The sequence below is a fragment of the Otolemur garnettii genome, unplaced genomic scaffold (genome assembly GCF_000181295.1).
Source record: "Otolemur garnettii isolate 467f Iridium unplaced genomic scaffold, OtoGar3 scaffold00028, whole genome shotgun sequence".
In the NCBI taxonomy this organism is placed as follows: domain Eukaryota; kingdom Metazoa; phylum Chordata; class Mammalia; order Primates; family Galagidae; genus Otolemur; species Otolemur garnettii.
In genome coordinates, this window is record NW_003852423.1 from 16,758,693 (window position 1) to 16,770,790 (window position 12,098).

General features: G+C 38.5%; 1 protein-coding gene across 2 annotated transcripts in view; it reads right to left on the bottom strand.

Moving 5' to 3' along the window:
- Positions 1-11,443, bottom strand: part of LOC100966452 (probable C-mannosyltransferase DPY19L2) — a 164,702-nt gene extending 153,259 nt beyond the window's left edge. Inside the window, exons 1-2 of one of the 2 annotated variants that reach the window (XM_003788579.2) lie at positions 11,411-11,443; positions 4,425-4,758 (exon numbers count right to left, since the gene is read on the bottom strand). In XM_003788579.2, the coding sequence (XP_003788627.1) occupies positions 4,425-4,758; positions 11,411-11,443 (367 nt within the window). Of the gene's footprint in view, positions 1-4,424; positions 4,813-11,410 lie in introns of those variants that run through there. The other variant, XM_023512443.1, reaches the window with a different exon arrangement.
- Between the last annotated feature and the right edge of the window lie 655 nt (positions 11,444-12,098).

Below are 12,098 nucleotides of genomic sequence, written 5' to 3' on the forward strand. Positions count from 1 at the left end.
TGCATCAATGTACACAGTTACCATTCAATAAAAAAAAAAAAAAAAAAAAAAGATTGATACTGAATCCATCTTAGGAAACTCAATAGGAAGAAAGACAAGTACATATGTCACAGACTGGGTGCTTGTGCAGGATGTATGTACTGGCCATGTATAATTTTGGCCACATAGATTAATCCCAATGACAACAATATAGTACATTTAATAAAAAGAAAAGCCCCTTCATCATATAAAACAGGAACTTGTTACTCATTAGACAGTAAACCTCCTTCCCTTGGTTATAACTAGAAAAATTATAATCCACTGATACTAAATATAACCAAAGTGAAGATCTTATGTTAGGAATAAATGTACAAGGAAAGGAACCTATCATAATAAGTATAACAATTAAAAGTAAAATGGTCCAAAAAAACAAACTCAAAACCTAGGTACCAGGCTTTCTATAATAAATTACAACAACCTGTTCCAGACCTTCCTCCTAAAACTAAAAACTTGTTTTCCACCTGGTAGAAAATAATGCTCAATTGTTGAATACAGATGGACACTAAAAACGTCCATCATAGGTCAATACTGTTTAGCCAGAGAAGAAAGCAACTTTGCTATCCTGGTAAGGAAGCTATCGTGTCTAGGCCTAAAAATGTAACAACATTAACTGGTAGAGCAAACACGTAACTTAACTAAACCCCCCGAATAGATTCCCAAAGCTCAAAGCAGCTTGGGACTATCCAGGGATCAGAATCAAATGGGTTAGCTCCAACTGGCCTCTACTAGGCTCCACCAAGCCTACATTAAGCTTCCTGATAGATGGTATGTAAGTTGTATAATAGGTATGATCAAACCTTCCTTCTTCCTACTGCCCCTAGAGACTTAAAAACTGTTAAGTTTTCCAGTTTATGCTTCTTCTGAACTGCAAAGACAAAAACATGATGTGATAATAGGAGATTAAAGTAACAATGAATGGCCTCCTGAGTGAATAATTCAATATTATGGTCCAGCCACCTGGGCTGAAAATAGGTCATGAAGGTACAGACTCCCAATACATATATGTTAAATTGAATTATCTGATTACAAGCAGTATTAAAAATAACAGCAAATGAAACCAGCAAAGTCTTAATCCTACTAGCCCGTGAAGAAACCCAAATGAGAAATGCTATTTATCAAAACTGATTGGCCCTAGACTACTTCCCGGCAGCTGAAAGAAGAATGCGTAGAAAATTCAATTTAACTAACTGCTGCTTACAGATTGATGATGAAAGACAAGTAATTGAAGTTATAACTAAAAAGGTAACTAAAATAGCTCATGTACCTGTACAAGTGTAAAGTGGGTTTAACCCGGATTCTTGATTTGGTTTTCTAAACTAAGAAGATTTAAAACTCTAAGTTTTCTCTTTATAATCAGAGAATGTTCACTTTTGCCTTGCCTATTACCTATCTTTGTTCAATTTCTCAAAAGCACAGTCTTTACAGTTCTGATAAAAAAGAATGCAAGCAAATTGTTCATGGGTCAACCTTATCATCAAATAGTCATAAATCCAGATAATGAATGGGATAAGACTCCATTCATGATTAATGGGGTCTCAAAAGGGGAAATGAGGAAGGAAAAATAAATTTTACACTTGCTGGTAGTCCTGAAAATGCAGCAGACAGCTGCAGAAGAACTCAGCCTCCAAAAACAAAAACACCACAAAACAAAAAAACAAAAAAACCCCACAACTTTACACTATACAGAAATAACCTTGAAAGAAACTATGTAACACACAATAGCACTCTGGTTTCTTGAAAAATAAAATCATTAACTCTTTATGATTTTTTGCATGCTAGCTAAAAACTTTCCCCATGACCTAACATCTATAACTGTAACTCTATAACTGAAACCGAACTAAAGTTGCATAAAAGGGCTTTATGGGAATGAGGTTGGGGGGCAGTGGCTATTAGTGCTTTAAGGCTGATGGCCTGCTGAGTTTCCCCATAGGCAAATAAAATTCCTCTCCCTATAATCTTTGGTGAGAGTCTATTGGTTTCAATTTGCTGGTGCTGCAACTAAACAATGACCAGTTTACACCAGCACTCCCAACTACTTTTATGTCCACTTCAACATTTCTCTAAGCATTTCTCTCTGTGGTAACCCTGACTTTTCTAACACTTCTACCTGAGAAGAGGATTCATCCCCTTTTTCCACAATTAGCCTCTCAAATTTGTGCCTTAAATTCTATCCCTCCCAAATCTGCTGAGACTTTGCCCCATTGATTAGCCCCTTGTGGAACTTGAACCTCAATTTCACCCTCACCTTGATTCTTTACTTTAGCCTTTGCTTCTCCTAGACATTAAAACACTTCCTGTGATCTGACAACCCTTCAAACTGTGTGAGATACACCACCCCCATTAAATGACAAGATTCTTAGTCATTCTTCTAAGTTTCCACAACTCTTTAAAATGACCAATGAGTTTTCAGTTATCACAGTCAATAGCCTTCAATTCTTGTGGTTTACAATCTTTCTGTAGCATTTGGTCAGATTCTTAGATCTCTTTCCTTCACATTTTTCATAATATCAACTCTCTCAGTTCTTCTATTTTTCTGACCACTATCACCGTATATGCTTGTTTTTCCTTTTCTTCTCATCTCTTAAAACTAAATTTTGAAAGTCTTCCCCAAATATCTTTACTTTGCACACTTTTCTCTCTCCACATTGGTATCCCTTGGCAATTGCACTCAACCTTAAAAAGTTTCAACTATCACTTCCACAACACAGATAACTCCCAAATCTATGACCTTCATTCTGAACTTTCTCCCTCTCTGCTCCCCTTTTCCTTCACCACACCACCTACTTATCAATCTATCTCCATTAACTCTCACCTTGTCTTCTGCTCTCCATTCCTTTTGTGGCTACCCTCTTTAAGACCATTACTGCCTGGATTCCAATAATAGTTTTCCAACTCTTCTTTCAGCTACCTTTCTCAGTCATCTCCAGTCCATCTTACATACTGCTGCTGAGATAATCTCTCTGAAGCACAGTTTTAATCATGTGACTCTCCTATTTAAAAATCATTTGGTGCCACTGAATTTTCACTTTAAAATGGTTAACTTTGAGTTATACACAGGATTTCATCTCATTAAACATTTTTTAAAGAAAAAAAGGAATCAATCAATGCCTTCCTATGGAATTAAGTTCAAGTACTTGAACTTTACACCTAGCCCTGAATTAAATTCTCCACAGCTAATCCCAATCCACCCTCTTGATTTACTTTCTATTCCCTCTTCTTTTCATGACCTTCATTTCAGCCTAACTTTGCTTTCATGTTTTCTTCTATAACTGACAGAACCATGCTGTGAACCTCTAATACTTGTTTTCAGATCCATACATCTAAACATTAGCCTTTGTCACAATTCGAATCCCACCTTTTTCTAGAAATCTTCCCTGATGTCACTTCTCCCCCTAAAATATTTGTTCACTCTTCTGAACACCCATAACACGATATACCCAGTCATTATTTCACCCAACTCTCCAGGGCCTCCAATGTGTCAGAGCTCAGTACACTGGAGGTTGTATTTGCCACGGCTTGGTTTCCAAGACCATGTTGACTGTGGATGTTGGCTATGTCTGTATGTGTAATTAGAAATCTGATAAAATCTAAATGTGAACTCGTATTATTTCTCAAGTATTATTAACACTCCAAGTGTAGGAACTTATTCTAGTTTGACAGCAGCAGTCAACTCATAGTGGAGAAAAAAATACAATAAATTGTAGAAAGAGACATTTATCTATCTTTCGGTTCTTATCAGCAAACCAGTCTGACCAAGGAAAAGGTTCAAAACTAAAATTTTAATAGCAACAACATTTAAGTTCCCTTTTAAGGTGAAAGAAAATGAGGGGTGTAAGTGGTGTAAGTGGAAGAAGAAAAACCTTTCAAGCCCTTAAAATAAGAAAAATCCCACAGCTTTAGGCTTTGAAGCTCCACAGCAAGATGAAAGTAAATGGGTACCAACATGGTGCCTATTTGATCCTATTTCCATTATTAATGATCTCAATTTTAAAAGTTTTATTTTGCTTTATTAGGGCGCCAAGGAACATAAGGTCTTGTCCCTCAAGGGCTGGCCAATTATTGTTACAAATTGTAATTAACTGGCAGCCCAGATTTTGACCACTATGTCAAAAAACTGTTTAAAAGTTTTAAGACAATAACTAAGGAAGTTGGAGATTCTTGTCAGAAATTCTCCAAGGACAATGTTGCTGCGAGGCACCTGCAAACGCTTGCTTGTTAAATTGATCTTCCAGACTGAAAACCACTTAAAATCTTGAAACTCAAAAGGAAAGAGGCTGCGAGTCCCTGCGTCGGAGCCGTGAGCTCCCGGGCCCTGGCTGGAGGGGCGTGGGGCGCGCCGCGCCTTCGGGCTCCCTCCGAGGGCTCCCCCCGCCGGTTCTGCTCACCTATGCCGAAAGTGGTCCTGCTGGAAAAACGGCGCATCTGCAAGACGTGCACCTTTTCGCGGAGCTGCTCTAGAAGAAAGTGGAGGAACTGGAAGCGGCCAAGAAAAAGAGTCCTGGCGACCACCTCCAGTTGCAAGCAATTTTGCGCGTTCAGATTTCGCATCCTCCGCGGAGAGTAGTCCCGTGCTCCCCCAGGCAGGTTCCCGCGCCCTACGGGCGGAGGCTGTAGCGGCAGCTCCGGCTTTTCCGCCTCCTTCTGCGGCTCCTCCTCCATCTCCGGCTCCCCGGCTCCAGTGGCCCGGCGCCGCCGCTTGGACTGCATGGCTCGGGAAGACTGACTGGGCTCTGGAGCCGCTTCTTTGAGCTTACTCCTCGTTTGCCCGACCATTTTCTCATAGTCCCTGTTCTGATGGAGCTGGGTCACTCTCCGTTGCGGCCCAGAAGAGCCAGGCGAGGTCTGGAGGGACTTGGCTCACCTCACAGCCTCAACGACTCGCCCTCACCGCCGTTGCGGGACGCCCGGTCGTCATGGCGACCGGGAAACGTGGCTGGGGGCCCGCGCGGTCCGCTCGCCTGCGCGCGCACCCACTGCGCACCAGCGCACGCGCTGCCCACGCCCCCCGCGGTGCGCGCGGTCCCTCTCTGCGCGGGGCCTCGGGCTGCAACCTGGCGGGCGGAAGAGTCTGAGGAGCTTCCTGTCATTTAATTCCTTCCTTCGAACTCAGATTTACCTGTGATATTTTTACCAAAAGGTTATTCATTCATTAACGAGGTATCAAAGGGAAAGGAGAGCTCAGTTAAAAGAAATGGCTGTAGAAAGAGAGCTAGAGGGGAAGCCAGTGGACACCTTAGGAGCCTCTTCCTACGACCACGCTGTGTTGGGCTTTCAGTACCCACCTCTGACGGGGAGGGGCTGAGCCGGTCTGAGTCCGGGGGCTCCAGCTCCAAAGCTTCGGGTTGACACTCCTTGGCACTGAGGTTTCGCAGTCGTGGAAAATTAAATGTGAGCCGACAAGGTCCCTCAAATTCCTGAGCCTTTAGGGCTCAGCGCTTTCCTAAACTAGACACGCCTCGGGACCAACTAAGAGGACTGCTTAGCCCACAGTCATCACGCAGTCCTACAGGAGGCCACAGTGGGCCACAGTGCCCAATGATGTTTTCTATGTCCTCTGTTAACAGGCTGTAATGATGGAGTCAATACTACTTCGCCTCTCACCTGTTTCATGATGGGTCCGATTGAACGCCCTAATTCTCATCTCCCTGTCTAAGCTATGTCCTTTGTGGCTACGCTAATTTTCCTGACACAACACACCTCAAAAATGTTCCTAGGTAATCAAAACCCACAAGTAAAGTGTAAACTTTTTGACTTACTAATGAGTGCCCTCAATAATCTGCCCCAATCTACCTTTTTCACTTTAATTTCCCACTTCACTGGACATAGATCTTCCATCCCAGTCATTCAAAGTGAAGTCCATGCCAAAGTGAGACTCCATAATTACTACATTCTTTTACTCATATTGAGAAGCCCTCGTGTTCCTTTTTTATCCTTTTCTCCCAAACTATCTAAATTCCATCACGTTCTGAGTCCCAGGCTCTTTCTCCAGCACGAATTAATTATGCCTTCTCTAGAGCACTTAACTGACAATACTTTTCATCTTGTCATTCATCTGTGTTTAATAAGTGCTATTACTATTTGTTTTGTCAGATTTTTTTTTTCTCAAGAAGCATTTCCTGGCTCTGTGTTTGGTGCTTAAAATGTTTTCTCACTTAATTCATACAATAACTATGAGAAAACTAAAAGATTTAAGATTAGGAATGTGGTAATATGCCCAAGTTTTAACAGCCAATAAATTCTATCTGTTCAATACTGATATCGGACAGATATAGACAGATATAAGGAATTTATGGGTGGCTGATAAAAATATATTATCGGATGAATATGCAAACTCAAAGCAACTTATTTTTTAACACGAGTATTTTAATATGTTTTGGAACTGTAAGTGGAGTGCAATTATTATGTTTCCTATTTTGGTCAATCTGTTTTTTCCTGGAGTTTCCGATTGCCTTCTGGGTCACTTAATAAAATGTGTTCTTACCTGTGGTCTAGCCATGGAAAATACAAATCTGGTCCTTTTTACTGTTTGAAAATTGATCTTTTTAGAAGAACGTTTATTGTACTATTATTTGTATCAGTGAAAAAATAGAAATAGCCTCAATGTCAAAAATTAAGTTATGAAATATATATGTAGTGAAGCATTCCAGCACTAAAGTCATGTTGAATAAATATTTAATGAGATAGGGATAGTCATGATATAATGTTAAGGTAGAAAGAGGCAGAATATGTTTTAAGATTCATATATATATAGTAACAATAAGATTAACTATCTGCCATGCACTCCTCTAAATCTTTTATATAGAGGACGCATAGAAAGATTACCAGTGTGTGACAATGCATTTATACATTCTAGGATTAATTTCCTCATCTGAAAAATGAGGAAAATTGTATCTGTCTTATTGGATGATGTGATTGAATAAAGTAATGCTTGTCAAGAACCTAAAACATAGCACATGCTTAATAAACAAATGTCCCTTTACCAACTTCTAGATTGGCTGTCCTGGAATACACTGTGAGTATTATTACTGCCAAATCATTTTTTGCTCACCTGGATTTTTGCAGTCAACTTGTATGTTATAACATTGAACATTAAATACATATTCTACGTTCATTATTTAACTGATAAAACTGAGAGTTTAGTAAATAATTATACATTGTACATTGTTTCATTAAGGTGAGAAGTAGATTTGTGTATGAAAAGAAACTCATGACAGTTTTATTCACAGTTGAATAGAATCATGGATGTTTTTATAAGGAAATTAATAGACAACTTCACTAACGGTTGTCACTTCTTTTGACTTAGTTATTGTAACTGGACTGTTGTTAGGGTCACATTTTACTACATGCTAATTACTGGCGACAGCTTACACCAGTATGCTTTATACTTAGTCTGCAGTGAACTGGCAATTAAAATAGCACATTATAACTTGATATAATGCAATGTATTCTGGCATTATCTTATCCTTTTTGACGTGGAGTTGCTTCATGACTTAACAATTGTTTTTTCTCAGATAGAGATTTCTAATCCAGTCACGTATGTCTAAAACTGTTTTCCCTTTGCCTTTTAGTAAAGCTATGGATTATTGTGAAAAATGCAATTAAACCACCTAACCAGCAGATGGCAATAATGACCTTTAGATCAGAAATTTTTTAATTTTTAGGTAGTTCAAAATTCATTTTTAAAAAGAACAAAGTCACTGTTCTTATAAATCAGTTTATTAAATATAAAATGTAGGGGAATTTCAAATGTAACTTCATATAAAAGAAGTACATTATATATTTCACATGTCAAAATAATTAAGATATTCATTATGGTCAAATATTTAGTTTTCCAAATAATAGTGAGTGCTTTAATTGATCAGATAATTTGTTATCCAATTTAAATGTTTTAACTTTGCACAAATATACAGATACAGTAAATTTATATGGATAACTAAGTTACATCTATACCTAATCTGGTCATGGGGACCAGGATAGATAGAAGTAGTTCACTAATGCCATTTTGAAAATGTTATAAATTTTTCCACTTATAATTTACTAATTTAAAATACTGATTTTTTTACCTTAATTGAAACTCTTCTGTGTAAAAGGTATGTTTTTAATGTGTGCTGTTTCAATTCACATCCATTAGGGTAGCTTTTCCCCGTTTGACAAGGCAAAGATTTGGAGTTGGCATTATCTCCAGTCTATCAGTATTAATTATTCTCACACACCCTGGCAAAATTCTTAGGATTTCATAATTTTGTTAACTAGAATTAAACACATTTTGAATCTTTTAGAGCAATTTTATTCATTTCAATGTATCTTTATTAAGACTATTCCTATAAATTTAAAGATGAAATAATCTTTTTTGTTTAATTAGGTATTTCTATTTTGTCTTCAAAATAACCATAGGTGTGTGCTTCTTGGAAGCTATTTATTTTCCAGATAATTTCAATTTGATCTATTTGTGTATATTAAAGGATCCTTTCCAATTCTTCTTTAGTAAGTTGCCTCCACTTTTAAAAAAAAAAGTGCCTTTGCTCATGAATATTTTATAAAACAACTGCTTCAATAGAAAACTATTACATTTCTTGGATTGATTCTTTTTTTCATCCTAAATTGCTTATTAAGTTATGAATTTTACAAACATTACTTATATTGGTGGTGGAGCTGGAGAGTATTGCTCCTTCTCCATGCTGCACGGAGGGAACCACCAATAGTGTGGTGGACCTTATCACCCTGTCCAAGTGACCTGCAGATGTCAGCTGGCGCATCTCCCTGTGCTTGTGGACTGGTTGGGTCCACTGGGTGCCAGGCGTTCTTCTGATAGCTTTATGGAATGGACCAATGAGGGTAACCTCAAAAAATGTGTACGTCAAATCTTCACCAATCCAGTCAGAATTTAGGAGTCTTAAAGCCCCACAGCGGCATGCAGCTGGCTCCTGAGCAACAGACTGAAGGCTTCGAGCAAACTTTAGCTGGTTAACACGACGATGCACAGGCTTGCCATAGGTTGCACCCTTGCAACTGGGCATTTGAGACCACCACAGCACACGCGAATCCTGATGTAACCTTTGTATCCCAGTCTGCGCGCTTTACCCAGCCAGGTGGGGCAAGGAGCTCTGTGGAGCGCGGAGAGCTGGCGGTACCCTCAGAGGAAAGCGCATTCCATCAGACTGCTGCTTCCACCACAGCTCCGGATGTGATGGCTGCCGCCAGACGGAAAGGGCTGCTTCATTTTTAAATAGTAAATTTACCACTATTGAATTACTTTACAGAGGCTTTTAAAATTCTAGTTGGATGCAGGTGTTTCTTCAAAGGAGGCAATGGAAAGGCACCAAGTTGCAGTGAAGCATTCAGCAAATTTAAACGTAAATGCAAGTGTGTGTGACATTTTGCACAACACGGTCTTTTGAACTATCAGAGAAAAGGTATCTGTGATAACAAGTTGGAATTTTTAAGCATTCCAGTCTTCTTCATGTGTCTATGACGAGGACTATTCGTATCCTCCTCCAAAACACAAAACACTAGAACTCTGTAAAGTATTCATGCTCTGGTCAGTGGAGTTGCCCAGGCCTCCGTCTGGACCTTGGACAGCTTTATAAAGACATGTTCCATTCAAAGGAAGGGAAGTGGTCATGAATTCACTGGGAAAATCCCCTTACATCCCCCACATCCCACCTCAAAGTGAAATCACTGCACAGTTACACAGTATGTGCACACTGATTTGAACAGAAGGGCACTCAGTAATGATTGTTAAATGACTTAACCAGCATTTACACAACTACATGTATGTACATATATCTATCACATCTCAAAAATCCATTTTCCATGAGCCCTATAATAACATACCGTGTAAAAACTCTATCATATTAAGATTTTTGTTTGTCACCAGAGTAACTTATATAAGAATTGTGAACTCAATATTAATAAGCAAAAGTTTCTAATATATTAAAGAATGAATTTTAGAATATTTATGGGCAGATTAAATGCAAAAAATAGCAATGACACAAATATTTTAGATAACATATTTTGGATTGATTTAAGACTTAGCTTTGATTATGATATGATTGTCTAGAAATATTACTAGACTGGGCCCAGTAAGTTTTGAGAAATTGATTTTACTTCTCTGGCTCTAATTTCCTCAACTATGAAATAAAGACCTTGGACTACAGGGGCTTACTAGGTCTTTCGAACTTACTAAATTCTAGTTGGCATTTGCATACTGGAGAGATGGATTTGTTGAGTCTCACAGTGCCCTGTTCTAAGCTCTCTTCTTATCAGTGCTTCCCTTCCCAGCCCCTTGTCTCCAGCTGTGTGGTCAGAATCTACCCTGAAGGTCTTACCCCGCGATCTACCCATAGTTTGTCCTACATCCTGTCCTCCAGTTGCCATACTTTGTCATTGCCCACCCAGATGAGCTGAGCCCATCTCTCTCCTTTCTTCAGCTTAGCTTTAACCTGGCCTCCCTCTCTTCATTGCTGGCCTCTGTTTCTCTGGTTCCCTGTCTCCACTGGCTGTCCAGACTCTAAGTCTAATGGGCTTCATTTATCTAATTTTCTAATTACTTCTAGCTGTTTGCAGTCTGAATGGCAATCATAGTGTGAGGAGGAGATGGAAACGTCCATAAGTAAGAAATGTTTCTATCACGACCACCAGACTAGTTTGGGGCAGAGTTTGTTTGCTTTTATGTAGATATGGACCCATCCCCAAAAGATAAATATGGAAGTTTAAAGTGCTCTCCTCCTTGCTATCATCTGTTGAAACTCTTTTTTGAAGTACATACTAGCAACAATTTATAATCCATTAGGAAATAAACTTTTGAGTTGTATATTAGGATATAAAATCTCCTAATTAAGGCTGTGTACCTGCATTTAGAAAATTGAAGGTAGGGATGTTTTCTAAAAATTCTTCAGATATAGAAACACTTATTTAAAGGGCTAGTACAATACCTTAGTTATGAGTATAGATGGGATTTAAACCCTGCCTATATCATTTACAGGTTGAGTATCCTTTACCAAAATCCTTGGGACAAGTTTTTCAGATTTGGGATTTTTCCTGATTTTGGAATATATTCATATACATAATGAGCTGCCTTGGAGATGGGACTTGAGTCTAAACACAAAATTCATTTATATTCCTTACTTAACTCAGGTTATACACATAACCTGAAAGTAATTTTATACAATAATGTTAACAAGTTTGTAAATGACACAAAGTTTGTGTGCATTGAGCCATCACTGAACTGAGAGCTATTACATAAAATCAGGTATGGTATTTTCCACTTGTGGTGTCCTGTTAGGACTCAAAAAGTTTTGGACTTTGGAATATTTCAGATTTTAAATTTTAGGTTAGAGATGCTCAATCTGTACTATATAGGTCTCTGAGCCTTCAATCTCTTGCTAAGCCCCAATTTTCTCATAACTCAAATAGGAATAGTAAGAGTTCCAACCTCATAAGGTTGTTGCAAAGATTAAGATACTGCATATGAATGCATAGATACAGTAAATGTATTATAAAATTAATAGATATAGCAATTATTATCACCATATCAAAGCTAAGAATGAAGAAAGAGTTATTGATATCTTTTTTCTTTTCTAGGGAGTCCAGAGAACTAGCTCTAATGTTTCTTGGAGGTGAAGAGGAATAAAAATTTATATAAACTGAAGACCAAAGGGCCCACACAATGCTATGAAATAGGCAATATTATCTTCACAGATGAAAAAAAAAATGAGGCAGGGGGCATTCTAGAAAGCCCACTCTTAACTAGAACACATTAAGATTTACACCCCTGGATGTCAAAGTTGACAAGATGGACCCTCAAGAATGGAAATAAAAGATTTGCTGGATAGCTTGGGTTTTGTTTTAATCCTTTAAATAATAGCTTTACTGAGATACAATTCACATAGCATAAAATTCATTCTTTTAAAGTGTGTGATTCTGTGATTTTACAATATTCACAGCATTGTGCAAACATCCTATTCTCTTATTCCACATTTTCGCTATTCCTAAAAGAAGCCCCACACCCACTGATAGTCATTTCCATTCCTCCCTCCTTCCAGCCCACCGGCAAGCAC